At 51.9% G+C, this 27,738-nt stretch overlaps 1 protein-coding gene across 2 annotated transcripts; it reads left to right on the top strand.

Moving 5' to 3' along the window:
• Positions 1 to 543: 543 nt before the first annotated feature.
• Positions 544 to 25,808, top strand: LOC133354763 (WD and tetratricopeptide repeats protein 1-like). 2 transcript variants are annotated; one of them, XM_061571870.1, is made up of 17 exons: positions 544 to 679; positions 2,286 to 2,585; positions 5,181 to 5,264; positions 6,349 to 6,395; positions 8,213 to 8,324; positions 9,117 to 9,304; positions 10,176 to 10,358; positions 10,603 to 10,700; positions 11,540 to 11,655; positions 14,006 to 14,084; positions 14,574 to 14,676; positions 14,837 to 15,004; positions 15,654 to 15,889; positions 16,348 to 16,561; positions 17,753 to 17,945; positions 19,273 to 19,446; positions 23,230 to 25,808. In XM_061571870.1, the coding sequence occupies exons 2-17, from the start codon at positions 2,538 to 2,540 to the stop codon at positions 23,245 to 23,247; spliced, it is 2,061 nt and encodes a 686-aa protein (XP_061427854.1). In that variant the 5' UTR covers positions 544 to 679; positions 2,286 to 2,537; the 3' UTR covers positions 23,248 to 25,808. The 2 variants fall into 2 exon arrangements, with proteins under 2 accessions (XP_061427854.1, XP_061427847.1); XM_061571863.1 differs by lacking the exon at positions 23,230 to 25,808 and having other exon boundaries at positions 19,273 to 22,790.
• The last annotated feature ends 1,930 nt before the right edge of the window (positions 25,809 to 27,738 follow it).

Raw genomic sequence — 27,738 nt, 5'->3', positions numbered from 1 at the left:
CGTGGCACCTGGGTCTGCCCCTTGACCTCCTGCCAGCGGGCGTTCGACACTTCACGTGGCCTCAAGGTGCACATGGCCTGGCACAGGCGCCGTGGTGACGTCATCCGCCACTTAGTGGCGAATGGCGGTTGTTGTTGTTGTCAGTGGAGCACTTATGACAGGTGCTGCTCGCTAACAGCACTTGCCCCAACAGCCTGTTAAGTCTACACGGGGGATCTTTGTCTTTGTATCAGGAGAAGTGATTTCGCAATCTCCGCGTCGCTGGCAGCGGGGGGCCTCGTTTGTCAAGATGTCGCAAAGTGCTCCTGTTCACGACACTGACGACTTCGCACCCAATACCGCGCAATGGGGTTTTTTAATTCTCCCCCAAAAAAACATCACAACAAACAATTCTCTCAGCATCTGAATCCGACAGAGGCTCGCGCGAAGTTGATGTCGGCAAATTTTGAAACCGTTAAAAAAATACATTTGTTGTTGTTAAATTGAAAGATTTTCTTTTAATGTTGACGGGCGATGCTTTACGGTAGCCGCGCCGTAAAGCATCACCCGTGGCCCGTAGGCTCCGCCCCCAACCAGCGTCCCCGAGCGAGCAGCGCGCAGAGACCGCGACCGTCTGCAGCCTCTCGGCGGCGCCGCGGGTCGAGGCGGACTGCCCTCGAACAACCACGACGACGACGAGGTAGTGGCGGCGGCGGCGGTGGTGGTGGAGACGGAGTGAGCCGCGGAGTGGAGGACGAGGGAGGGAGGGAGGAGCGGGCTTCGAGTCGGGAAGTCGTCGCCTTTACCGAGGCCGCTGCGAGCGCCTCCCTCTCGCCTAGCCAAGCCCCCCCCCCAGCCACCTCCCTCCGCCCGCTGGCCGCAGTGGAGGCCCCCCCCACCCCAACCACCACCCCTGCCCCCCCCCTCTCCACTCGAGGTTAATCGTAAACGCTTTACGATCAACGAGCTTGTCCCGGGTTAAACTCAACGTCGTCATCACGATCCATGGGGCAGATCGCCCCCGGAGTAGCAGCAGCGGCAGTGGCAGTAGTACTGTAGTAGTAGTACTGTAGTAGTATTGTAATAGTACTGTAGTAGTAGTACTGTAGTAGTAGTACTGTAATAGTACTGTAGTACTGTAATAGGTACTGTAGTACTGTAATAGGTACTGTACTAGTACTGTAGTAGTACTGTAATAGTACTGTAGTAGTAGTACTGGAGTAGTACTGTAGTACTGTAATAGTACTGTAGCACTGTAATAGGTACTGTACTAGTACTGTAGTAGTTTTACTGTAGTACCAGTGCTGTAGTAGTGGTACTGTATAGTACTGTAGTAGTAGTACTGCAATATTACTGTAGTAGTAGTACTGTAATAGTACTGTAGTAGTACTGTAGTAGTAGTACTGTAGTAGTAGTACTGTAGTTAGTCTGTGTCTGCTGTACATTTCGTATTTTTGTTGTTTTCCCCACTTCCCTGTCTGTGTCCCGCAGTGCCAATATGCGCTCAAGTAGTGGACAGTCTGTCCGGCACCGATCTCTTAATGTCGTCGGCAAGCCATTCTCTCTTAGGTCTTCCTCTCTTTTCTGTTCCTTCAATTTTTTTCCCGAACAACAACGCTTTTCACTGTCATGTTGTTGTCCATCCTGTGTTTACGTCTGTGTGTTCGCGTGTGCTGTTTTTGGAAAATGCCTGCTCGACTGGCGTTTGGGAAGTAGTGTCTGATAAGCTAAGCGGCTTTTGGAATGTGTTTGATACCTCGAACGACATTTCGAGGGTGTTTGACATCGCCAGACCTCTGATGCGTTCTCACCCTCGCATGCAATACGAGCTGCTGGGCCGCGGGCTCGTGTGAACTGCGTTTGGGTGTGAAACCTCGTCCCATGCAAACAGCAGTGTCACTTCCAGCAGTTATTTTCACCCGATGTATTGCGGGCTCCTGAACTTGAAATTGTTAAGCAGCATTATAGCCCCGTTTCGTCGATTGCAGAATGTATTGTTTCGTTTTCAGTTGACAAAGTTCACAGCTCGCATCACACGGCGTAATCACTCACCGTGTGCAGACGAAAGGGGTGTTCTTTCTGTTGGTTGCAATGGTTTTTTTTGTGAATTTTTGTTCATTTCGAAGTTTAAATAACACATACAGGACGTTCTAAATACTCTAACGCGCATTACGATTTATAAAAAGTCGATGTAACTTTACACAACTCTAAGCTGGTAGGCACATTAACGGTTGAATCTCAACAGTTGAACGTTGTAACAGCTCACTCTTCATGATCGATTCTCTTTCTCTGTGATGATTTCTCAGCGCCGTCACTGGCCCCCCGTCCCCCGCCATGGGTGAGCCCCGCGAGTCGTCCTCTCAGGGCCAGCGGGAGTCGAGTTGGAGAGTCGCTCGAGACGCCGACGCCGCCACCGCCGTTCGCCCGCCCTCACCGCCGTCGTTCCACTAGCGGCCCGCTCTCTCGCCGTACGCGTCAACTCCCCCCCCATCGCAGGGGACCAGCAGCCAGAGCCAATCTTACACGAGCGCAAGGTGGTGCACAGCAATCGTCCCGCAATGGATCCCTACAACGTCACCATGGACATCATCAACCGGCAGATCAAGGTGAAGCGACGCGGTGGTTTCCCTGTCTTTCCTTTCATTATTTACCGTGGATTTACAATTATAAGAATGCGTGTGTGTTATGTTAAACTTCTCTCGCGCCATGCGTAGCTGACCGTGCTAATTGAGGTGTTTGGGAAGGAGAACAAACTAAAGACAGTGGGAAAATTACTACAGATTCCAAAGAACACAGGATGAGATGTTACTATCCTTTGTGCAAGCACTTCCAAGAGTTCATGAACAGTGAGCCTGGTGAAATTTGGGGAGCGCATCGTCAGTAGTGACCCTTTGGTTCCTAGGGTGTTTCGGCCTTTCATACTATACACCCTCCCCAAAGGCGGCCAGCGACAGGGTGATCAATCCTACGCTTGCGTCCCATTCCCAATTAGTCATAGGAGTTGCCTTGTTGTTGGTAGCCAACATCCCAGTACATTGCTGCATATAAAATCGCTTGGGACTGAGGTATATGTGTATATGTGAAAAGGTCGGTTATAGCTTGAATAGCTTCCTAATATCAGAAGGAAGAGCATTCCAGACGGTCGCAGAAGCGCATCTGGAAGCGCGCTTTGCAGTGACCATCTTTGTTCGATGGTTAGCCAAAAGCCGCTGCTGCAAGGATGACCGGAGTTTGCGTGATGGCTTATGCTCCTTGACGAGATCTGCAAGATGTTGTGGTTCGTTTCTGGTAATTCTAGCCATCGTATATCCGCCCTGACCACTTAACCGTCTGCACCCAGTGTAGTATTTGTGCGTGGTGTAAGCACCTTTTTTAAATCTTGGACTGATTGGTAGATGATCACAAAACTGCCCATTTCACATATCCACCTAGAATGAAGTCCCCAGCGAGTTGATAGGGTCGTAATTTTCCCATTGTTTCAACTGCCGTACCGGGAAATTGAATCAAACTGATGACACCTGGATTGCAAGTCCAGTGTGCTAATCACTTTACACCGTGGCAGCAGCGTCCCTAATGACGCGTAACATTTGCAACAACAAAAAAGAAAGTTCATGATGTTGTGAATCTCAAATGGAAGCAAGATTGATGGGGACACAATCATAAAACTAGTGGAGGAATTTTATGCAGATCTCTGAATTTTTTTAAACTATACCCCTTGTTTTTATGATGAGGATGATGGTCCAGATGTCAGAATTTTAAATATAACCATTGCCCTTGTCGGAGTGGAAAATATCAGAAGATGTATTTATCCTGGAGGAATCCAATGAGCTATAAAGCTCTCTTTCACAGATGTCCAGTCGGGGCACGACAACAACAAACAATTCTTAAACACGATAGGAGTGTAAAGTCTAGGAGAGGTAAACAAAATGCTTTGAAACATAAACAAATGAAACAAAACAATTTTTATCTGAGCAGGTGAAGCCCACTGTAAAATTGTAAAGGTCAACAACCAGTTGGAATAACTGGAATTCATTGACAATGTAGGAGCAGCTGCTTACATTTGTGGACCTATTTACTAATTTTTTTACACACAAATTAGTTACTTCAATCATATAACAATGCCTCAATCTTCAATTCAAGAAGGAAACAACACTGATTTGAGTATAACCGACCCTTGACCCTATTATCTGTGTGGTAGGCAAAAAAGGGGACCGTGCAGAAAAATCCATTGTTGTACTGTACTTTTATGTTCTCTCACGGTCACCAACCTGGTGAAATATGGTCAACAGCTGCCACCTCCCGCACGGTGTGGAGAGCCTCTTTTATCCAGCAGTGGATTTACAAAATTGCTGTACATGTACTTTATTCCCTTATCACATGCATATATAATTCACGAAGGTCACAGAACCAAATATTTTAAATTTTGGATATCGACCAACAATGTGAACAAACTGCATTTAGAAAAATATTTTTTTACCGTAAGACTATATACCGTCCATCACATTATATGAAAGACAAACCATTAAACATTATGCTTGACTTTGCATTGATTCTGTCTGAAACTGGTGACAAATAACGTCCCTAAAGGTGATCCGATATGAACTAAACTTTCGTATTAATTATATAAAGGAATTGCCGTATAGAAACCCAGAAAGATTGATCAAAGGGTGTTTGACATCTGTAGACAATCCAGCGTTAAAATTATTTGCCTTGATGCACGTGCATTATCGTCCAAGGTGTGATGTAATTTCCCGAAGTTACGTGACACGCTGTGTGACGTTATGCCGTTGTGCAGCTCAGAAGGTAACATTTCTTTTAAATGCCTTCAGGGAGCAACGCATGTTGGAAGGGGCTATGAAATCTGTACACAAACATTTTTCATCCACTTTTAGACGATGAAAATGCATTTGGTTCCAGTGGAAACCGATTGAGTAATCCAGGCTAATGAGTAAATTATAACATGGTACAATTACACTGCAATTTCATGTAGAAAGTAATCAAATACGGAAGTCAAAGGAGTCATTTCAGAGTTGCACTATCACTGAGATTGCGGACAGCAACAGAAGATATTTTCTGAAAATTGGATTGGAGAAATGCAACCGTAGTAAACATGCGTGGAGGAAGTGGTTGAGCGGAGTCGGTGCAGGAAAGGCGTGCGGTGTCACCCGGCTTTTGGGTGTGCGGGGTTTCGGCGCGTGCAGGAGCGTGGGGTCCTCTCCTTCCAGCGGAGGCAGCACGTGACGGACGCGATGGTGCGCCGCCTCGGGCTGGAGGCCGAGCTGCAGGTGATGCCACGCTCGCCCACTCGATCGCCCAATCACCAGCCGTGTCACTCCGCTTCGCGGTGGAGAGTCACGGGCGAGATTGAAGAGATTGTCTCGGCACTAACGCCATGCGTGCCAGCAGCGCTGACACCACGGATAGATGAATCCAGGTGTGTCGGCCACTTAGCGATTATACCGTGGTTTCAAGATATTACACCGACTCATCTCCGTCGCCTCGTCACTCATGAATACACAAAAAGCCAATCGATTCGACTCTCAATATTATTTTTTGCGATGCGCGCGGCTAACTTTTGCAGGGCATAACAAAAATTTCCCCCCCTACCCTGGCGTGTGTAATGAGGTCCTTTGAGGGAATTTCGGAAGCAGTTCTGTAGCATCAACTTCCAGCACTGATTTCTAACACAGGGAGGAGCACTGCTTGCTGTGCGAGTTCCAAGTGCAGTTTTCTTCGTCTCGCAACGCAATGCCGATAACACAGTTGGGAGTCTTAATTACGGTAAAGGAAGAAGATCAGCGATGAACCTTGGGCGACTGAGAACGTTTACCGGCAGAGATGCACGAGACTGCAAGTATAGGTGGCCGGCGAGCCTAGGGGTTTCATACCGGCCACCTGAGTGCTACGCAGTTGTCACCACTGAGCATCTTGGTTGGACAACAGGTGTCAGTCGCTTGAAGCTGACTTGTTTGATAGTCTAAGCCAGCGGGTTCAGTGGTTCATTCGCCGTGCTACGATCCCAGCGGGCTGGGTTTGATTCCGGGCCATACGTGACGTGAGTGGCGAGCGCTATCTTAACCTTGTCCCGGGTCTTGCGTAGGTTGGCTCAGCCTTCAGTGAATGGTGTGGGGAAACAAGACGGCCCAGCCTTGGGTGGTAACCACACCATCCCTTCTTGTGCTATGCCGTCCCTTAATAAACGCTCGCTCATAGCACTTTCCTTTCGGTCTCCAAGGCTAAATTGGGGGGATCTCTATCACTGTGTTCCCCTTTGCAGTCACGGCCGTTGACAGCAGGGAGGGGCCCCATGCAAGTGCAGCGAGCCGTGGAACGGCTGCACTGATTTGCACTCTCTCCGTTTCTCCGTAGGGTCACACGGGCTGCGTCAACTGCCTCGAGTGGAATGAGAAGGGAGAGTGAGTCATACGCACGCAGCAGCAGCAGCACAAACGCACGCCGGTCTGAACGTCGGTTTTCTTATTCAGGAACCGTCATTGTGGATGTTGGGCCAATTCCTTTTCACTAAAGTGGATCATGTGTGTTGTCCTTCCCCCGCACCTCCGATTAGCACAGTTGGCTACTTACGGTGCGAAAGAAGTTCAACATACACACACACACATACGAACCGGTAGTAGCTGGCAACCGCCAACCCGTCAATACTTGCATGCTTACGATTTTTTTAAATTAGAATATTTCACCTGGAAATGAACTTTGAGATGGAACTTCTTGTTCGCAAGGGGTTAAACATATATATAGGAAATATGTACACTGGAGCGCCTTTGCAAAATCACTGCGTCAATTGAGGACGTTTATCACACATTATTTAAAGTTACAATTACTGCACAGCATTTTTGTGGCGTATATGTTAATTTGTCAGTCTGTGGAGGGGACGTGCCTTATTAACTCAGCGTGAAGCCCTTGATTGCCGTGTAGCTTGGCACACTGAGTACAAATTCGCCTTAATTTAGCCTCTCACGGCCGCTGCTGGAACAGGCGCAATGCCACGGGCGTGTGTGAGCCTCTGAAGCCACGCAGCGACATATGAAACTGCCGGAGTGGTGCTTCAAGGATGTGCCCATGGTTATCATTGAGCATGGAAGCCAGGTTGTGGTGGTGGTGTTGTGACTAGCAGTAGTAGCTTTTGGAGGACGTGTCCAATGTGCAAGTTTGGAAGCAAGCACGGTTCGCCGTGATGACTTCGCAGTGTAGATTTTTATTCTAATATCGACCATGATCTCTTGTTTTCACGAATGTTCTCGCTATCGATTGCAGTCTTTAATGTTGACCAAATAACAATTGTAGGATTGCATTGGTGGTATTGTTTTGCATCACAATCCTTTTTAAAATTTAAGTGTACCGGTATATTAGGCTGACATTGCTGGTAATAGCTCTTCAGAGCAGAGGGTGGAAAACTGATGAAAGTTTCGATCACACTTGAATCCGGTGCTTGGAAAGTACTGGAGATATTTCACAAAGTTGACATGACGGTTTTAAATTCCCGCACGAAACATTCTCCAGAAGCAGGTATTGAGCAGCTAACACACCCTTGCACTGCTAAGAACGAACGCATACACCCATTTTAATTAAATTAATTTGTATCGATGTGGCACTGCAGAACTGGGAGGTGAACTGAAAATGGCACCAAAGTAAACAGGCAGACTTCACATCCCGCCAATATCTGTCCCTCCACGTGAGCAAATAAAGGGTTTTTTTTCATATCCCTTTCGACGCACGACCTTCTGGGAGTGCGCAATTTCAGCAGCATTGGTTCAACACAGGTAAACTGTGGACTGATTTTGACATTCCGTGTCTCATCAGCAGAGTCGGGCTTGCTTGCAAAACTCGCTGGTGAACTGGCAGATGTTTATAGATTGAAGGAGCGATCGCAATGCTGGCCTTTAATGACGGCACGGTCTGCGTCCAAAGCCTCCTGCTCCATAATACAGGTTACTAGTACAGTACACCGGTGTACTGTACTACTAACCAATTGGCATGTTCTGTTCACGTGACAAACCTTACTAATTTCCTGTGTCGGGTTGTGGCGGGTTTAGCGACGCATTTATATTTACGCGATCTAACCTTAAAAAACCTGTGTTATGGATATTGGTCACGAAAGTCACCGTGTTAAATCCTCCTACCTCGCCCCCCCTTTCCCGTTCCACCCCACTCTCCCAACTTACCTCCTTGTTCGCTTCGTCCCCCACCTCCCCCTCCCTCCTCCCCCCCTGTGCAGGATGCTCGCGTCGGGCTCGGACGACCAGCACATCATCCTGTGGGACCCGCTGAGGCACCGCAAGCTGCTGCAGATGCACACGGGACACACAGCCAACATCTTCTCTGTCAAGGCATAACCCGCACTCACTTACACTAAACTAAACTAGTTTTATTTTACCAGGTAAGGCCCACTGAGCAATGTAGATGTTATCCAGAAGCCACCTGGCCACAAATAATAGCTCAACGAAGTGGCTTATCTCATGGAAATTTACAGCAGTCAAATACTCTAAAAGCCACGTTTCTAAATGTGGAGGGAAAAACCATAGGACCCGGAGAAAAATTCACACGACCACGGGGAGAATACGCAAACTCCAAATATATAGGCATCAGGGTTGTGATCGAACCCACGACCTCCTGTATACAAGACGAGGAGTTAATATTTCTCCATTGTGGCACCCCCCACTCAGCATGGGGCGATCCCCTTCGAACGCTCGTAGACCGCCTGGGAAACGGCTGTTAGCGAGCACCTGTTGAATCAGCATGGCATGGTGCACAAGAGGTATGCTGTGGATGGCACCACTCCTGTGTGCTTTTGTCTCCCCAATGTCGATGTTTACACACCACACCAGATTCCCGATTAAGTCCGCGTTAATTAATTTATGCTGTTTTGTATTGTCCTGCACACACCACTGTCTCACTCGTATTGTTCATCTCGTTTAATCCGTTCCATTTGTCTCATTTGTATTATCTGCCTAGCTCGTATCGTCCCTCTCTTACATCTGCCTCGTTTGGACGGCAAACAATTCCGACGGCTTGTGAACAAGCAGCTCGTCGATTGCGTCGATTGCTTCGATCGCTTCTGACGGGGAAATGGCCGCACGCGCACCGCTAACCGTAAAACGACTCGGCGTGCGTGTGCGCAGTTCTTGCCGCACTCGGGCGACCGCCTCGTGGTGACAGGCGCCGCTGACTTCAAAGTGCACGTGCACGACGTCGTGAGCAAGGAGACGCTGCATATCTTCGACAAGCACACTAACCGCGTCAAGCGCATCGCCACGGCCGCCTCCACGCCGCACATGTTCTGGAGCGCCGGCGAGGATGGCACCATCCGGTGGGTACCATCTCCCCCCCCCACCTGCAATGAGGCATGGCCCTGGGAAGGAGAGGGATGGAGAGGGAGGGAGGTGGGAGACATTGGGATGCAGGGGAAGGTGGTTGTAGGGAGGGTGGGAGGTATGATAGGAGGTAGTGGGAGATGGATGCTACGAGGTAGGTTGAGGTAATGGAAAGGTGGGTGGTAGGTAGAGGGAAGTGGTGGAAGTGGGTGAGAGGTAAGGGAAGATGGTAGGAGGGAAGGGAGGGTGATACGGACAGACAGAGCTAATGCATAAATCCTTCCAACTTTCTTCGCAAACTGTTAAATCTTCAGTTTAACACTCAGGCTTTCGCGACCAATATCCATAATAGAGGTTTTTGGGTTAGATCGTGTAAATATATTAATGTGTCGTTAAAACCCGCCACCACCCGACACAGCCTAGCTCGTGAGTTGTTGCTTAAAGCAGAAGCAACACATCTACACCTCTATATAAGGAACGAAACAGTAAGACTTCTCCACAAATCTGGCTGTCGCCTGATGAAGCTAGTTGTAATTACTGGCGAAACGTCGTACTCCGTTTGTAAATGTTGTGGCTTGGCTCTCCAACACACCGGTGTGCTGTACTAGTGACGAATTGGCACGTTCTGTTTACGTGACAACCCTTACTAGTTGGCTGTGTCAGGTGGTGGCGGGTTTTAACGACACATTTAGATATTTTCGCAATCTAACCCAAAAACCTCTATTATGGATGTGAAGTCTTCGAGGGGCCTCTGTGCTCCGTTCACTACCACCGCCAAACCACGCGTGACCCCGTTGGTGGCGTCCTCTCCCCCCGACCGCGTGAACCCCGCTCTCCCCCGTCACCCTCCCTGTGGCGGCGGAGCAGGCAGTTTGACCTCCGCGAGAGCAGCAACCGCTCGCAGGTGCTGGTGGACTTGACATGGTACTGCAGCTCGCAGGTGGAGGCCAAATGCCTCGCCATCAACCCAAGCGACAACACGAGCCTCGCCGTGGGCGCCAACGACCCCTACGTGCGCCTCTACGACATGCGAATGATCACGCAGCACAGGTCAGGTTCTATCAGATCGTCGAGTAAGCGGCATTAATAGCTTGAGCTAACCTGAAGAAGCAGCCGTCCAGTGAGGACCGGCGTTGTGTTTGACTTGCTGGTAGCGCGTTGTGTTACGCCCCTGTGTTTGACTTGCTGGTATCACGTTGTGCTAGGCCCCTGTGTTTGATTTGCTGGTACCGCGTTGTGCTCCGCTCTTGAGACCTCTGTGTGGCCCCCCGTTTGCCGCCCGACACCCGCGCAGGAAGTCGTGCCGTCTGAACGCCCCTAGTGGCACGGGGGTGGAGCTGGACTCGCAGTACAGCAAGCTTCCCGACGGTGCCGTGCAGTACTACGTGGCGGGTGAGCCCGCTGCCAGTGCCCGTAGCTAACAGAGTGTCCAGGCGGTGCAATTCCACCCGGGTGGCTACAGGCTCAGGAATGAAGAGAAGGAAAATTAGATATGCCCCCCCCTTTCCCCCATTTTGTTCTTTGCACCGTGGCTCGTGCCAACCTTGCTACTAGAGGCGCCACGGTGGCTAGGAGATGTTACCTCCCTCGCCTGGTATGCAGGAGGTCGTGGGTTCGATCCCGACCTTGACGACTGCTATATATTTGGAGTTTGCATGTTCTCCCTCTGGTCGCGTGGATTTTTCTCCGCATCCTCCAGTTTTTCTCTTCACATTTAGAAACATGTGTTTTGAGTATTTGAGTGCTATACATTTCCACATGATTAGCCACTTGTTTGTGCTATAATTTGTGGCCAGGTCGCTTCTGAAAAAGTAATACATAGCTTAGTGGGCCTTAATGTAAATAGTTTAGTTTTAGTTTGTAGTCATATATTTGCATGCATCGCCACATGATGTAAACAATCATCGCTTCACTTGGCAGCACAGGCAGGAGTGAACTTGGTCTGCTAGTGGAGTGTCGTGTACCCAACGGTTGCCTGGGCCATGAAGAGGTGTGGGGGAGGTACGACGACTCCGGTTTCCTTGTCCGTACAACAAACCCAAAGAGCGACGCTCGCCGTGTCCGCACACAGAACTCGCAACGCTCAGCGGCGAGCCTCAGGGCCCGCCACCTCCCTCCGCTCGTCACTCCTTCCACCAGTCCCCCCCCCCCACCCTGGTCGTGACACTCAACCCAAACGCTGCTCGCCTGCCTGCCCACCCCCCACCCCCCACTCCCCATCTTCCACCCAGGTCACCTCCCGTCAAAGCAGACGGACTACCAGCGCAGGTTCCGCACGCTCGCCGTCACGTACCTCACTTTCAGTCCCGACGGGAACGAGCTGCTCGTCAACATGGGCGGAGAGCAGGTGTGTGCGTGTCGGCCCCCGTGCCTCTCCCCACGGGCATGCCGTCGCTACGTTCGGTTGCGGGAATTGTTGATGCGGAGAGTATGGGGGCGGCCACGGTGGCAAGATGTTAACTACCTCGCCTGCTATGCAGGAGGCCGTGGGTTCGATCCCGACCTTGATGCCTGCTGTATCGAACCAAGCAAACATCCCTCTCTAAAACCATCGGCGGCTAGACCTCCCAGACTCTAAAGTCTTCCCAAAATCCATAAAGAAGGCACCCCGCTACGACCCATCGTGTCGACGATAAACTCTCCTACGTACAAACTAGCCCGTTTTCTATCAGATACTCTGCTCCCCTTCACAGGCAAGACCTCTTCGGCAGTACTCAACTCAACCCAATTAGTCTCTATGGTTAAGGACATGGTACTATCTCCTGATGACATCCTCGTCAGCTTTGATGTAGTATCTTTGTTCACCAAAGTCCCAGTACCGGACACCCTAACAATAATTGAGGACTTAGTCCAACATGGATTGAATTCTGATGTACCTGCGCTGGTTAGGCATTGCCTCACCAACACTTATTTTACCTGGAATGGCACCTTCTACAAACAGAATGAGGGTACCCCTATGGGCTCCCCCTTGTCACCAGTTATAGCCAACATGTTCATGGAAAAGTTTGAATCAGACGCCATCCAGACATCCACCCTGCGTCCTTCCTTGTGGAAGAGGTATGTGGACGATACTTTCGTCATCTGGCCACATGGCCTCCCAGCATTGAACCACTTCTTGGACCAAATCAATTCTAGACACCCATCCATCAGATTCACCATGGAAGTGGAGAAAGACGGTAAACTACCATTCTTGGATATTCTGTTTGAGAGGAGGCCTGACGGATCCTTGGGACATTCTGTCTACAGGAAAGCCACCCACACAGATTCCTACTTGAAACCGGATTCCCACCACCACCCATCTCAAAAGAATTATCTCATCAAAACGCTATACCACAGAGCCCATGGCATTTCTGACCAACACCACCTGGCCGGTGAATTAAGACATGTACATCGGGCCCTCAGGATTAACGGATACTCTGACCGCACTATCCGCCAAGCTGTTTCTCCCACCATACAGAAACAGCCACGTGAAACTCCGACCAAAACTATCACTGTTGCCATACATAGCAGGCGTGACCAAAAAGATCTCCAAAATTTCTAAACAAACATAAGATCCAAGTCCGATTCAGTACAGTGCATAAAATCCGTGATTTGATTCCATCTGTGAAGGATGTCGTTCCTGACTTATACAGTATCCTGGAGTCTACAAATTGAGTTGCATTTGTGGTGATTGCTACATTGGAGAAAGGAAACGTCATGTTTCTGATTCGTGTCCGCGAGCACAAGTCAGATCTGAAACACGGCAGAACTGATCTCGGCCGTTGCCGATCATTGCTACAACTCGGTGGGCTCTCATGAAATTGTATTTTCCGAGACCAAGGTTCTCTGCAAACCTCCTGGCTACCATCAAAGGTTTGTACACGAAGCCATACAAATATACAAACACAGACATAATTTCAACCGTGATGACGGTTACAAACTGAGTAATCATTAGAAAGATGTGATTAACCATGCAAAAAAGATTTAACTACACTTATTTGCCAATCTTATTTGACAGACAACCATCACAGTTTTACCTTGTTTAGTGGTGGTCTCCCTGTTACAGGTTGAGTCACAAACCGCACCTCTCCATAACAAAGGCTCAACCTTTGTTATGCAGTCTATTCTTAGTCTTAAGCCTCACCTTACCATATTAATAAAAGTATGCAGCCCTTGCCCCACCACCTTCTCCAACCATTATATAAACGGAGTGGTAGCTTCTGCAATCTCTCATTTACTTGATACAGCTGTCGTGGCTGTGACGGTACCACCTGAAGACGGAAGCTTGTGTTGCCTCCGAAACGTCGTGATTTTTATTTTTATTTACTTTTTAATGTTTTTACCTACGTGACTTTACCGAAAAAACCTAAGAATATGAATCATTGCAGTCACGAAAGCTTCAAATCTAGAATGTATATTTGGAGTTTGCGTGTCTTTCTCCCTGTGGTCACGTAGATTTTTCTCCGGGTCCTCCGGGATTTTCCCCTCCACATTTAGAGTCGATGTGCGTTTTAGAGTATATTTGGCTGCTATAAATGTCCACACGATGATAAGCCACTTCGTTGAGCTATCGTTTGTGGCCAGGTTGCTTCTGAAAAAAGAGCTACATAGCTCATTGCTGCCTTACCCTGTTAAATAAAAGTAGTTGAGATTTAGTTCGTGAGTGACAGATCGAAGTGTGGGGCTGATGCCACCGGGTGTCTCCGCATGGCCGGCAGGTCTACATGTTCGACCTCCACAGCCGCCAGCGCCCGTACTGCTTCTCTGCTGCCTCGCGACGCCGGGCAACGCCGGGCGGTGAGCCAGCGCACTGGACGACAACTCGCATCACCATAATTTTCTCCATCTCAATAATCATCTCAATCCTCTCAATCATCGGGTGCAATCTCCTTTTCTCAACCGTGTTACCCGCTGAGGTCGTGACAGGTCTATTTTTTTCACTCCGATTGCTAAATGCCCCCTGTACCGTAATGTGCACAAATGCCTACTTTATTGAGGGCGGTATCGGCACGTAAAAATAATGATTGATTTCATCATCTCAATTGTCACTGGTGGCCATGGTCAATCCGCTGCATTGATGAAGGCCTCCCTGAAGCCGCCGCCATATCGCTCGGTCCTGCGATGTAACGATCCGCGCCCACCATCTACGCACGAGCCGATTTTCGTCGCTCCATCTCCGCGGCGTGATCTCGGTCCGGCGGAGGCGCTCGCCCAGCAGCAGCTTAACACAGAAGGCCGCGCGTCACGTATACGCCCGTAATCGGCGCTGCGCTGCCGCACTCGCAGCCGACGTGCAGAACGGGAAGCAGGCAAACGGCGTCTCCAACGGGCTGCACCTGCACAGCAACGGCCTGCGCCTGTCCGACGAGCCCCAGCAGCCGCCGCCGAGGTGAGTGGGCGCGCGGCCGCCGCCGTGGCTCTGCGTCTCCCACCACAGCCACGGGTTGCGCACACTAAAAATCCAGCGGCGGCGATTTGAGTCGCAGTTTTCGGCACGCTGCGCGGTTAAAACTCTCGATTGTTACCGTTGCTGTGCCGTGCTCCGCTAGCCCCGAGCTGCCGCCGGCCGTGGAGAAGCTCAAGCAGCTGGCGAACGCGGCGTTTGGGCGCCAGCAGTGGCCCGTGGCCGTGAGCCTCTACAACCGCGCCGTCGCGCTTTGCCCCACCAACTCCGTGCTCTACGGCAACCGCGCCGCCGCCTACATGAAGCGCAAGTGGTGAGCACCCCGCACCCCCCTGCTGCACCCCCCTTCTCAGCACCCCTCTGCTGCCCGCATCCCTCTGCACCGCAGCCCCCTACACCGCACCCCTTCGCCCCGCACCCCCCTGCTCCACACCCCCTGCCTCTCACCCCCCTGCACCGTCCCGCTGACTGATCTCTCTCTTGGTCTTTTTGCCGGTTCCATTTTTTTGTTCTTGGTAGTTCTTATAACAACACAATCAAAGTTAAATACACACACGTACTGTCATCTCGGCATCAGGCGGTGATCGAAATGGAGCGTTAGAATTCCTGCTACGAAACCCGATTGGTGAGCAATCGGAAGAACCGTTCTCAAAGGCGGCGGTACTATACGTGTTTGGTGTTTTGAGAAGTGCCAGTGTGGCGTACCGCTGTCTACCGGCGTACAGTTGTACACCAGTATACGAGCGTACTGCTGTGTGCCGACGTACCGACGTGGTACACCGTGGTACGGCGTACCACAGCGTACCGCCGTGTACCAGTGTATGACCGGATCGCTGTGTACTGGCGTACCACCGGTGTACCAGCGTATAGCGGCGTACGAGTGTACCTCGGCATGTACCGACCCACCACGACTGCCGGTCGTCGCGTGTTCTCGCCGGCTCACGACGGCGATGTCGGCGCAGGGATGGCGACCAGTACGCGGCGCTGCGCGACTGCCGTGCGGCCGTGGCGCTCAACCCTTGGCACCTGAAGGCGCACTTCCGGCTGGCGCGCTGCCTGTACGAGCTGCGGCACGTGGGCGAGGCGCTCGCCTGCCTCGACGACTTCCGCGGACGCTTCCCCGAGCAGGCGCGCAGTAGCGCGTGCGACGCGCTCGACCGAGACATCAAGGCGGCGCTCTTCTCCCGCACGGATAGTGGTGAGTGGGTGGGGGGGGTGGACCCCACGTGGGCGATACACGTGTCCCACACAACTAATGCGTGTAGTGCCACGCGCGTGTAGTACCGTGTGTAGTACACGCAGATCACTTGCTGACCCCCACCAAGGAGACGTGTTGCCGTGTCGCATTCTGCCACACAGCTTAGATTGCAACCTTTCCCACAGAGCAAGCCTGGACATGTTTCTCAGTCAGCCTGGGTCTATTATCAGCGCTGTGTAGTCCACTGTGATCCAGTTCAACGCAGCAACACCGGTGTCAGATTTCAGTACAAATCATTTCCTGCCACCCATACAAGAGATACCAATTCACGGAATGTCCGGATCAAACCCGGACCAGTGGGCATCCTACGCCGAGATTACCAGCGCCCCCCCCGATCGCGTCACGGAGTCGACCGACATGCCGCCGTCGCCCTCGCCCATTTCCCCGCTTCCCCACAGACGACGAGAGGAAGGCAACTGACCCGGCGGGTGGTGGCGGCGGGGGCGGCGGGGGCGTCGGGGGCGGCGGCGGAGCAGGGAGTGGCGGCGGGCGCGTGCGAGGGTTTTCCGAGGAGGAGCTTCGTCTGCGTGAGCACAGCTACGACTACAAGCTGCGCTACTGCGGCCACTGCAACACCACCACCGACATCAAGGAGGCCAACTACTTTGGCAGGTGAGGCCCCGTCGCGTCTCGCCCGCACCGCCGCTCTCGGGTAGGCCATGTCACAGCAGGTGGTGGCGTGGGACAGGCACGTTTATCTTCTTAGTCTGAACCGGTGAGAAGCCGTGCGGGTTTTGGACGGTGGATTTCCTTCCGTCGTTCTTCTCCCACAGGTCAGCTAAAGCGGTCAAACGTTAAGCGTGGGTTTAGTCGGCCTTAGTTAATGTCAAATAATGTTCTCTTTGCTTGCTCCACCATTACAGAGTGAATTTATTGTTCAATTCATTGGGGCGTGCAAAACTTCGCTGTAATGTATCATTGTACCATCATTTTTTTGTAACTGCCAACCTTGCTCTCGGTATAAATCTCTACTAGCTTCAACAGACCCAAATCGACTCTGACTACGATCCGCGGCATGCGGCGACCTGCTGCTGTCCGCTCCGCGTGTAGACCTCATGCGCGATACGGCCAGCACAGTTTCGGGGTCTCCAGCCAAAGAGCTGGAACACGTTACCAGATCATGTTCGGGATCCATCCCTGAGTCCGAGCAAGTTCCGCAACAGACTTAAAACGGTGTTGTTATTTAATCTTGATTTGAAACTTTCGTGACTGCAGGAATCCATACTCACATAGGTATAAAATAAATAACGACGTTTCAGGCGCAACACAAGTGTCCGTCATCAGGTGATGACGGACGCGTGTGTTGCGCCTGAAACCGACAGAACCAAAGGGTGTTGTTGTTGTTTTAAAGAGCCTACTTCAACGTGTGATCAATGCGCGTTCGTGATGGACGGGACTCGTATAAGAGTGCGCAATATCAAATGTTCTTTCTTTTAGTTTATACAGCATGACCCTACTCCTCCATACTAACTTAACAGACTTTTGAAGTTAAACGTGGGTATGTAAGCAAAGGTAACAATCTTGTCATAAGGGGGTAGCAGCAGGAGTACTGGAGCGTGTGCCAAGGTCAGCAATAGAGGCCGTGTCTTATTGTCAATCATCTCACGTGAGTCGACCCAACAACGTCGGGCTTTGTCCCACGACCTCCTGCCAGCAGCGATCCTTCCACACTTCATGTGACGACCTCAAAGCGTACCTAGCTTGGCACAAGCGCCGTGGTGACATGGTAACGAATGACGGTTGCTGCTGCTGTTGTAGTTTTGTGCGCGTGTGCCCGTGCGTTGCTGCGTGGCGCCTTGTCAGCGCGGGCCAGTACGTGGTGGCCGGCTCGGACGACGGCTCCTTCTTCCTGTGGGACAAGGCGACGTGCAACCTGCTGCGCGTGCTGCGCGGAGACGAGTCCATCGTCAACTGCCTGCAGCCGCACCCCTCGGCCTGCCTGCTGGCCTCGAGCGGCATCGACCCCGTCGTCAGACTCTGGGCCCCGAGGCCGCAGGTGCGGGGGGAACCCGGGGGGGAAGTGCGGGGAAACCCGGGGGGATACCGGGGGGCATGTGTGGGGGAAAATGGAAGGGTACCAGGGGGGAACCCGGGGGGAAAGTGTGGGGGTAACCGGAGGGATGCTTGGGGGAACCATGGGGAACCCAGAGGGACATAAGGGGGTAACTGGAGAGATACCGGAGGGAAACTGTGGGAGAAAGCATTTGAGTGTTATCCTCTCGTACGCATGAGTCTCTTCCACACTGTAAAACACTGAGTGGAGAAGGAAAAAGGTCGTACATCTCGAAGCAGGAAATGTTTAAAAAAAGTCTCGACTGATTGAGGCTCTCCCGGATAATCGAGCGCCTGTTATTGCAGCACCTCATCGGCCCTGGGTGGCGCTACGGTCAAAGAGCGCTCGGCTCACAGTCGGAAGGTCACAAGTTCAAATCCTGATCGTGGGTCAACTCGGCCCTTCATCGTTACCTCTTTGGAACTTGAACATGGTCGTCTTGTAGACCGACTGGCCTGTGTCATGGTAATCTGGATTTCTCACCGCTGGCTTAGGGCTGCAAATTGACATGAGCACAGCCCTATTGCTTGCACCAGATATTTTAACCCTGGGTGCCACGTGTCGTCAAGCCCTCATATTTGATTCTCTTTACCCTATCTCCCCATGCCCTTGTCTCATGTCTCTTTGTCCACATGTTTCTGTCTGTGTCCTCGGGTCCTTGTGCCCCTGTGTATCCCTCTGTACCGTCTCCCTGTGTCTCCCTGTGTCTCCCTGGCTCGTCTTCCTTCGTTTAATTTCCCCATGTCCATTGGTCTCTGTCTCCATTTCTCTATGTCTCCATGTATCTTTGCCTTTTCATCCCTGTATTCCCATACTCCTATATCTCTATGCCCTTGCGTCCCCTTGTCCCCATTCTGCCGTGTTCCTGTATAGCCATGTCTTTGTGTCCCAACATGTCTCCTTTTCCCCATGTGTCCCCCCGTACCCCACCCCCCCCACCGTGTCCTCCCGCCCCATCCCCGTGTCCCTCGGGTCACTCCTCGTCACCCCCGTGCGTCTTTGCCCCTGCGTGTCTCCCCCTCCCCTCGTGTGGCTCCCCCCCCCATGTCCCCCCCCCGTTGTCCCATCCATGTCCCCCCGTGTCCCGCTGTGTCCCCCCGTCACCTCCGTGTCACCCCCCATGCGTCTTCGCCCCTGTGTGTCTCCCTGTGTCCCCCCCACCCGTCACCCCCTGAGCGTCTCCGCCCCTGCGTGTCTCCGTGTCCCCCCCCGCCATGTCCCCCCCGCACGTGTCCCCCGTGTCCCCCCCATGTCCCTCGTGTCGCGGCAGAACGGCTTTGAGAATGAGCGCGTGGTGGACGACACGGATGCCGTGTGCCTGGCGAACCAGCGGCGCATGAACGCCGACCCCCTGGAGGTGATGCTGCTCAACATGGGCTACCGCATCACGGGCCTCACGGGCTCCGAGCTCGGCTCGGACGACGACTCGGGCTCCGAGAGCCAGGTGCAGTGCCGCACTACCTGATCACGGGGTCGCGCGGAGGGGGCGGGGGGCAGCGTGGGGGTGGGGGGTTGGTGGGGGGAGCGTTGGGTGCGGGAGAAACAGCTGGCGCTGTGGTGGGAACGACCGTCACGCGTGCAGCTCTCGCGGTGTCACTCTTCTATCGCTGCTGCTGCTGCCGCGGTCGCTCTTCCAGCAAACTTGACTCGCTGACTCACTCCCGTCGCTTGCTCACCGGTGGTCAGTCACCTCCTTGTCACTCTCTTCTATCGCCACTCCCGTGGACACTGTTCCCGTGGACTTCATAAACAGATTCTTCCATCATTGTTGAGGTCTTCCAGACGTCGACTTTGATCTCACCCCACACCGTGTTCAACCTCCACACGACCGATAGCAACAACGCACGTACCATCCGCTCGCTCGCTCGCCACACCGCAGTTCACCGCTCTTCCCTTTCGGCTTCATCCCACACACCGTTCCACTACGAAATTCCCTCCCATCGTCACTTTTTCCCAAGCTCTTGTAATGATCTTGCTCAATTCAAGAAACGCTTTACACTCGTAAGCCATTATAACTTGGGCAGTGCTGTTGGTTTGGGCCTTTTGGGCCTGTGCTCAGCCCAGCCAATGTGCCTCAACAAAAAAGATGCCATCGCTTCTTTCCTTCTGCCAGATCCCTCGGCTGTTGCACAGTTGAAACTCGACCTGCAATGACCGCTCTCACAGCCTCGTCACCTCCACCACCACCACCATGTCTAGCTTGAGCTCTACCCCGTGGTCACCGTGCCACTCCACTGCCCACCTCGGTCACCTTCCCTCCTCCACCCTGCACACGCGTTCCCCCACCAATCACAAACAAACTCCTCTCTTCTTCCTTCTTTACATCCACATCGCTTTCCTGCCGTCCGCTGTTCCCAACCACCACTTTGCTTACCCTGTCCCCCGCCACCAACTTCCCATCGTTTTCAGCATGCGCTCACATCAAAAAGGCCAGAAGCTTTGGTAAAGCCCAGAGTATAATAGATCCAGACGAGGGGGAGTTTAGAGATATCTTCACGCTTAGAATAAAGCCCCTCTGGTGGAAACCCAACTGTGAACGGTGACAAATGAAGAGGGTGGCGGGGGGGGGGGAGTGAGAGGAGCAGAGTTGGAAATTACGTAGCTGCTCTTGCCGGATGAATGCAGTAAGCCACCTGACGCCGTTTGAGCTGAACGGCCGTTTGCTTGCCGCTCACAGAGCGACGGTTCTTCTCACCGCAGCGACAGTCTCCTGTCCGGTCTCAGCGGCGGCCCTGCCCCCCCCCACCTCCTCCCACCTACCTTTGCTTTTGTTTGCGCGCCATTAATTTGCACGTGACCGCCAGGGCCAGGCCAGAGAGTTCATGGAGAGAAGGTTCTGTGCGCACGCTGAGGCTGCCCACAGATTCCTCGTTAGGGCCTTGTTTTGCTAATATGAAATGTTTACTCGCAAGAAGGAAATCGGGATGAATGAGGCAATATGTTTGTCTTGGTCGGCCCGTATTGTAAAACAAAACATTGGCAGCGTTATCATCTCTCGTTGGTTCATGGCTCGGTCGTAAATAATTATATTTATTTCAAAACAGACCCCGTACTTACCTGACAGTCCGGTCTTTTTACATTTACCAATATAACGACGTTTAGCAAGCTTCAGAAATATTCCCTTACTGCAGACCGACGAGGGATGACAACCTGGTAGACGAGACAACACGTTTGTTGACGCTCACGGATTGACGTTTGAGAAACGCCATTCCCATTTTGCTAAAGGATTTAAATGCAAAGTACAGAGACTTATATGTACATTTTGCGTTACGCACTTGCGAGTGAAAATACCGTTAGGGTTTTCACAATAGCTGCATGAGTTGACAAAAAAAAACATTTTGCGAATAATTTAATATTAGCGTCTTAACGATGACTCGGAAGCGTTGTAGTTTTTTTCCCCGTTTAAAATAAAATGCGAGTGATTCCGGTGTGGTGGTAATCGTACGAGAATTTGTAATATTGCGCTTGCTATGCAACAAACGGTTGTTAATCCACGGAGGCTGGGACACTCGCCACGGCCCGTTGCTTTACCCACGGCACCTCGCAGCCACCCAGTGCAACAGTCCCAGGCAAAGAGAGACACTCCCGCGGTGGGGAAGGATGTGTGATGGGGCGCCTCCTCTGCAGAATGTCAGATTTACACCCAGACCACGTGGGATTAAATCGCCAACACCCATAGGGGGAAGTCGCACCGCCGTGACGGTTGTGGGCAAGGCCATGATGCACGTGGGCTAGTTATTTTGGTGATCGTCGCCAGCAATCGCCACCGGCAAAGCCAGTTGCCAAGAACAGCGCTCGTGACTCCATTGGAGTCACGGAGCTTTGTCTAGCCCAGGGGTCGGCAACCAAAATAACAAGGAAAGAGCCTTTTTCTTTTTGAATTTAGTAAAAAAAAGACTCAATATTTCAAGGGCCGCAATGCAATATGCATACGAGACGGGAGACGGTGGTTCTCAATAAATAACGTCACGAAAGCAGTCCTTATAAATCGCAGCATGCGGTTCTGGAACCTCAGGTTGCCGACCCCTGGTGTAGCCAATCGGTGACCTGCTCAAACGACAGCCCTGAACCAGTGGTGGAAATACCTCATTCCTATGGCAGGTGTGAGCGTCTCCATAGGACAACCACTGTTGACTTCCATACGAAGTGGTACTTGTTTTATGGAGCCCAGAGCGACGATGGGCCAAGTCAATCCCCCAACCAGGGTTTGAACTCGTGACCTCATGATTGCGGGCCGCTCGCCCTACCGCTTCACCACCTGGCCGATCTAGCAAACTAAAACAGTTGCTTGCAGAGTCGACGATGAGCAACGACTTGCCAACATCCAATCAGATATCACAACCTGGTGATATCTGATTGGATGTTGCCACCCATGTGCACACTAGGGAGCAAGCAGTTATCAGATTTGTCCAGAAGCGTAGGAAACCGTTGCTGGTGACAATTCCTGGCGACAGTTGCCCTAAAATGACCATCGTGCATCCTCTGGCCCTCGCGACAGCGACGGCGTCTCCCCCACCCTCTCCTGTAGATTCCAGTGCCAGAAGAGCGTCGGTGCAAGGTTGGAATGAGTTGTTGAGTTGCGTTGGTGGTCGCAATTCTTGTTGCTTTGGTCGCATTACTAAAACCCGGACGTTTTGACAATTTGCGGTCTTTAAACGTTGCCAAGAAACCACAGACGCAGGCAAACCTCTTCTATTCGCGTACCAAGCATTGATAAATCCGACCTTTGTATTTTTTTGCTGTACAGTAGTAAATGCTAATATATGTTAAATATATATATAAAATATATCCAGCGAGTCATGTGTCCCTTTGTATTTGCAAATTACGCAACGATACTACGTTTGGTTGAACGTACAACCGCTGCCCAGGCCTTGGCGCGCTGTGCGTGCGTGCGTGCGGGCGAGCGTAGCGGGCGCAGCGGGCGCGTGCCATCGCCGCTCGCATCGTCGCCGCAGGCCAAATATTCGCCCACGCGCATCCGCGGCCGGACCCTCCCGCCCGCAGCGCGTGCGTCGTCCCGCCCGCGAGCGGCTCTAGCGCGCGAATACGCACGAGGTTTGCCTGCGGGCGAACAGAAACGTAAAGACGACGCGTTTGAGCGTAACACTGAAGCGAGAGAAGGAACACACGAAAAGCAATGTGTTGGTGTTGCCCTCCCCCCACCCCATCCCTCCCCCTACCTCCCCCCCTCCCTCTCCATGCCCCTAACCCATGTTCTCCGTTTCAGCCCACCTCCCCGTCGTAGCGATCGACAGGTCCGCCCTCGGATTCCCATCTCCATGTGGCCTCCGCAGGGCGCAGAGCACAGAGAAGGGTCTCTTGACTTAAACCCTCCGAGGTCTCTCCCCTCACCGTCTTATTTTGTTTCCTTTTAAAGTAATCTCGTCGTGCTTGTTAATACTACTACTATTATTGTTTTCGTCATTGTTGTTGCTGCTGTCGTCGTCGTCGCTGTTATATTGTACGTGGTTATTTTTTGGCGCGTTGTTGTTTCCTCTCCTTTTTAATTTAATTGGAGATAATTTGCACCGTGTTAAGGTTCGACGACGATACGCGTTGCTTGTCGGTATGAAGCCGGGTCAGGCCGTGGCGCGCGGGGGGGAAGGCGCAACCCAAAAAACAAGCGGGTGGGGGGGGGGCTCTCATTTCATTCGCAAAAATACCGATACGTAATTGCAACGATATTCATCGCATTCATATGGCGCTTGCCCCAGCAATACATAGCGTCTCATTTCAAATATTCAAGGGGGTGGGGGGAGGAGGGCGTTTGAGGCAATGATCCCTGCCGTGCGTAATCCCAACGAGAGTAATACGCGCGGCATCGGAACAAGTTTGAAATCATCTGCGAATAAAGAAGCCGATTCACCTCTGATACTGCGTCGCACAGCCACCCGGGGGGAATGCCACCTTGAGAGGGGGTTTTAAATCCCCGGGCGAGCGCCGAGATCCGCAGGGTCGACATCGAGTGGCTCCCGGCATGCGCCGCGCGTCGCCGAGTAGCATACGGGGTCGGGGGGCGTTTTTTCTACTTGCCGGACGGATGCGAGGGGACTCCAGCGAGAATGTCGGCGTTGAGGCCGTGGGTCAGTGTTTGAGGCTGTGGGTCAGTGTTTGAGGCTGCTCGTACGATCGTCCGTTGCTACGGTGCAATAATAGCATCTTAACACGATTTGGGGGTGCGCGTGGTGTCTCTCTACCCAGCTTACGTAGACATTCGACGGTCGTGACACAACACGTGGGTAGGGCGGCCACGCACTATTGGTGTCACCGGGTGGCTTCGTGGTGGCTCTCTTGAAAGTTGCATTTTAACGAGACATAAACGATTTAGGTCTCGTTGGTAAAACCGGTGTTGGACAGCCTGGGACACACAGCTCAGCTCCGCAAGTACAAATACGCCAGCTGCTTGTTTCCTGGGTTGCGTCTTTCCATAAACCTCTCCGATTGACTGCAGTGCCACAGCCAAATTTAATGGGCACTGCTGCACAAATGGGCTGTGTGCTGCACGCATGGGCCGTGTGCTGCACTTATGTGCTGCAATCAGTACCAAGTGCTTTTTCCAGCTAGCTCCTTTACAAGGAGGTACAGGCTCGATTGCTGCGAAGGGCTCAAAGTCAAACGGCGGTCTCCCGTGCCCACAGAAGCAACTTGCGAGTCTTTGAACTCCACTTTATCCAAAACCATGAATTTTGGTAACGATTGGTGTGCTCGGAGCTCAATTCAGAATCGGAAAGCCGTGAGTTCACATCCTGGTGCGGGCTAGGATGGGCAAATCATCATTCTAGAGGTCAATGAAATGACACCATTTTGTGGGAAATCGGCAGTGGTTGACCTAGAGAGATGGGCTCATGCCGTGGGAATGTGGAATCTTCACCCACTGGCTCAGGGCCACAAACGGAGCGCCGGCCCCCATTGCTCGTTGGAGACGCGCGAGTTTGCTCAGAAGAAAGTGGGAATTTAAACATTGGCTCCCGTGGTTGTGCGTGTCCGTTTGAACTTCTGCACCGCACGTAGTGCAACCATGCTGTCGTGGAGACAAACACCGGCCATCCGCCTGCAGAACGACGTACGCAAGGTCCACGAGTCGGTGGCTGCTGATTAAGCAAAGATTTGATTTTCACCAAAAGCCAAACTATATTCTAATTCAAGCTGCCGGCGCCACTCATTTGGGACACATCGAGACATTTTGACTTTTGTGAATTTTCCCTTTTAACAATCGTTCATCGGATGACCTCTGAGAGTTTATTTTAATACGTGGTGGTGGGGTCATCTAAAAAGTCGCCGTTCCTAACACAAGAGGTTCGCGGTTAACGCCTTCACGCCCCTCGTCTGGCCACGGATGTTTCGATCGTCGCTTGCGCCTCCAACTGTGGCGGCGGCTGTCACCTCGGCCCCCACGCAACGGCGGCACGGCCTCGACCGGCAATGAAAAAAAAGTGTAAGTGGAGTCAGGGGGGGTGGGTGGTGGGGGGTGGCACGAGTTTGCATTTAAAACAAAAAGGGGGGCTTCCGTTGCAAGTGCACACGTCCCTTTGGGGGCAAAGCCGCTCTGGTCGAGGCGCTGGCTGTATATTTCCTCTGTAAATACCATGACACCGATGTAGAATACTATGTAGGAACCCTCCTATAGCGTGCACTGTAGGTGTATTATAAGCGTGTTTATATATATATGCGAGTCGAATGCTGTGGGTTAGTCGCAGGGATGCCTATTTGTACACGATCCACCCGCGTTTCCGGTCAGAACGTTTTTCAAAGTGATTGACCCAGTCACGGAGTGAACCACCATTAAATAAACACTTTTCCGCAAAACAGTTTTTTTTTAATGTCATCACGCCAGCGAGAACTTGCGAAGCGTGCAGTAAAGTTGTGCACTCACCGCTGCAAATGAAAGGAGGGGATGCCCCAAAAGTAATGCCTTCTATATTCTTGCTCAAATAACGTTACTGCTTTTGCTCATAAAAAAATCTCACGATTTTTTGAGATGCTGAAATTTGTTTTGAGTTTCTGCTTAGAAAACGCGTGACATTCAGCTGCCTGAAGGCCCTGCTCCCAACGCGACAACGTTGACCACAGTAATGGAAGACCACGCACAAGCCAGAGAACATCGGCAGCCGCTGCATTGTCCGGGTGGACTGCCCAATGAATACATTGTGAGGTCGCACTCATTACACGCAAAAAGTGCGTGCCCAAAAGCGAACCACAACACCTTGCTGATCTCGTCAAGGAGCATAAACCATCATCACACAAGCTCTGGTCATTCTCGCAGCGGCTTTTGGCTGGCCATTTAACAAAGGCGGTCACCGCATCGCGTGGCGCTTTCAGATGCGCTTTTGCGGCCGTCTGGAATACTCTTCCGATATTAGGAAGCCACTGGAGCTACACACTTTCAAATCATCTAGAGTAAAGACTAATTTCTTTAGAACTGCTTTTTGTGTTTCGTTTGTTATTTCCTCGCACCTCCGATCAGCACAATTGGCTATGTACAGTGTGAAAGAAGTTCAACATACTAAACTATTTTTTCTCATTTTGCATTTTATTAGGCAAGGTCCACTGAGCTATTTAGCTTCTTTTCAGAAGTGACCTGGCCACAAATGATAGCTCAACGAGAATTGGCTTATCTTTTGGAAATGTATAGCAGCCAAATACTCTAAATGAATAGCGAGGCTCGAACCCACGACCTGTACACGTGACGAGGTAGTTAACATCCCGCCACCGTGGCGTCCACCCAAGAGTACCGTGCTGTTAAGTGTCATTCAAACCTCCGCTTCCATGGGAAGTTGCGACCTGAATGCAGCGCCTTAAACCGCTCGGCCATCCTGACTGTCGCATAAATACCTGCTGCACCCCTCAAACCCGACGTCGCCTGCGCTGCACCCGCTGCACCCGCTGCAGCACCTTGGGGCAAGTGTGGGTGCTGTGAAGGACCCACCGCCAGTCCGACTGATGGGAACCTGCGCCGCGCCAGCTCCGTCTCGAGCCAAGGGTGTTGCGCACGCGCGGCACGTGCTGCTGCGCTTCCGTGCGGAGCGAGCATGCGGCCTGCTGCTGCTTGTGCTGCACCTGGCCGAACGTCTCCAGACTTGTCAGCACCCCCCCCCCCCCCCCCCCCGAGAGTCATTGTGGTCAATCGCGAGACAATTCCCCACCCCTCCCAGCGTTTCTCACCTGTCCGAAGATGAGTGCGAGACACGGCCATATACCTCGCGGCAGGCCCAGGCCAGCCGCTGTTCTTTTTCTTCGGGAATGGCCCTTTGACTACCTTTGCACATCTATTGAACTGATTGGATTTTTTTTTCTCATTAAGTCCAGGGGACCTCTTCGCCACCAGTAAATTGTCTTCAGGGGGCTTCCCCAAGGTTCTGTCCTTGGACCCCTCATGTTCATTTTAATCTCGCCGTGGTGGCTAGGAGATGTTAACTCCCTCACCTGGTATACAGGAGGTCGTGGGTTCGATCCCGATCCCGACTCTGATGCCTGCTGTGTATTTGCGCGTCTCTTTCTCTCTCCCCGTGGTCGTGTGGATTTTTCTCCGGGTCCTGCGGTTTTTCCCTCACCTTTAGAAACATGCATTTAGAGTGTTTGCCTGGTATACATTTCCACGATAAACCACTTCGTTGAGCTATCATTTGTGATAACCAGGTCGCTTCTGAAAAAAAGAGCTAGACAGCTCAGTGGGCCTTACCTGGTAAAATGAAAAATTGTTAAGGTTTTTTTTAGTATTTCATCTCTCCAATTGGTC

The sequence above is a fragment of the Lethenteron reissneri genome, chromosome 6, assembly GCF_015708825.2.
Source record: "Lethenteron reissneri isolate LAM-NWPU_2019-01 chromosome 6, ASM1570882v1, whole genome shotgun sequence".
In the NCBI taxonomy this organism is placed as follows: Eukaryota; Metazoa; Chordata; class Hyperoartia; order Petromyzontiformes; family Petromyzontidae; genus Lethenteron; species Lethenteron reissneri.
This window is presented reverse-complemented; position numbering and strand designations above follow the sequence as displayed.

What these genes read in the sequence shown, in the direction of transcription:
- LOC133354763 (XM_061571863.1), top strand. Translation starts at nt 2,538, where the DNA reads ATGGATCCCTACAACGTCACCATGGACATCATCAACCGGCAGATCAAG. An exon ending in CCCCAGCAGCCGCCGCCGAG is followed by an intron (nt 14,677 to 14,836) that starts GTGAGTGGGCGC and finishes GTGCTCCGCTAG; the next exon opens with CCCCGAGCTGCCGCCGGCCG. An exon ending in GAGGCCAACTACTTTGGCAG is followed by an intron (nt 16,562 to 17,752) that starts GTGAGGCCCCGT and finishes GCGCCTTGTCAG; the next exon opens with CGCGGGCCAGTACGTGGTGG.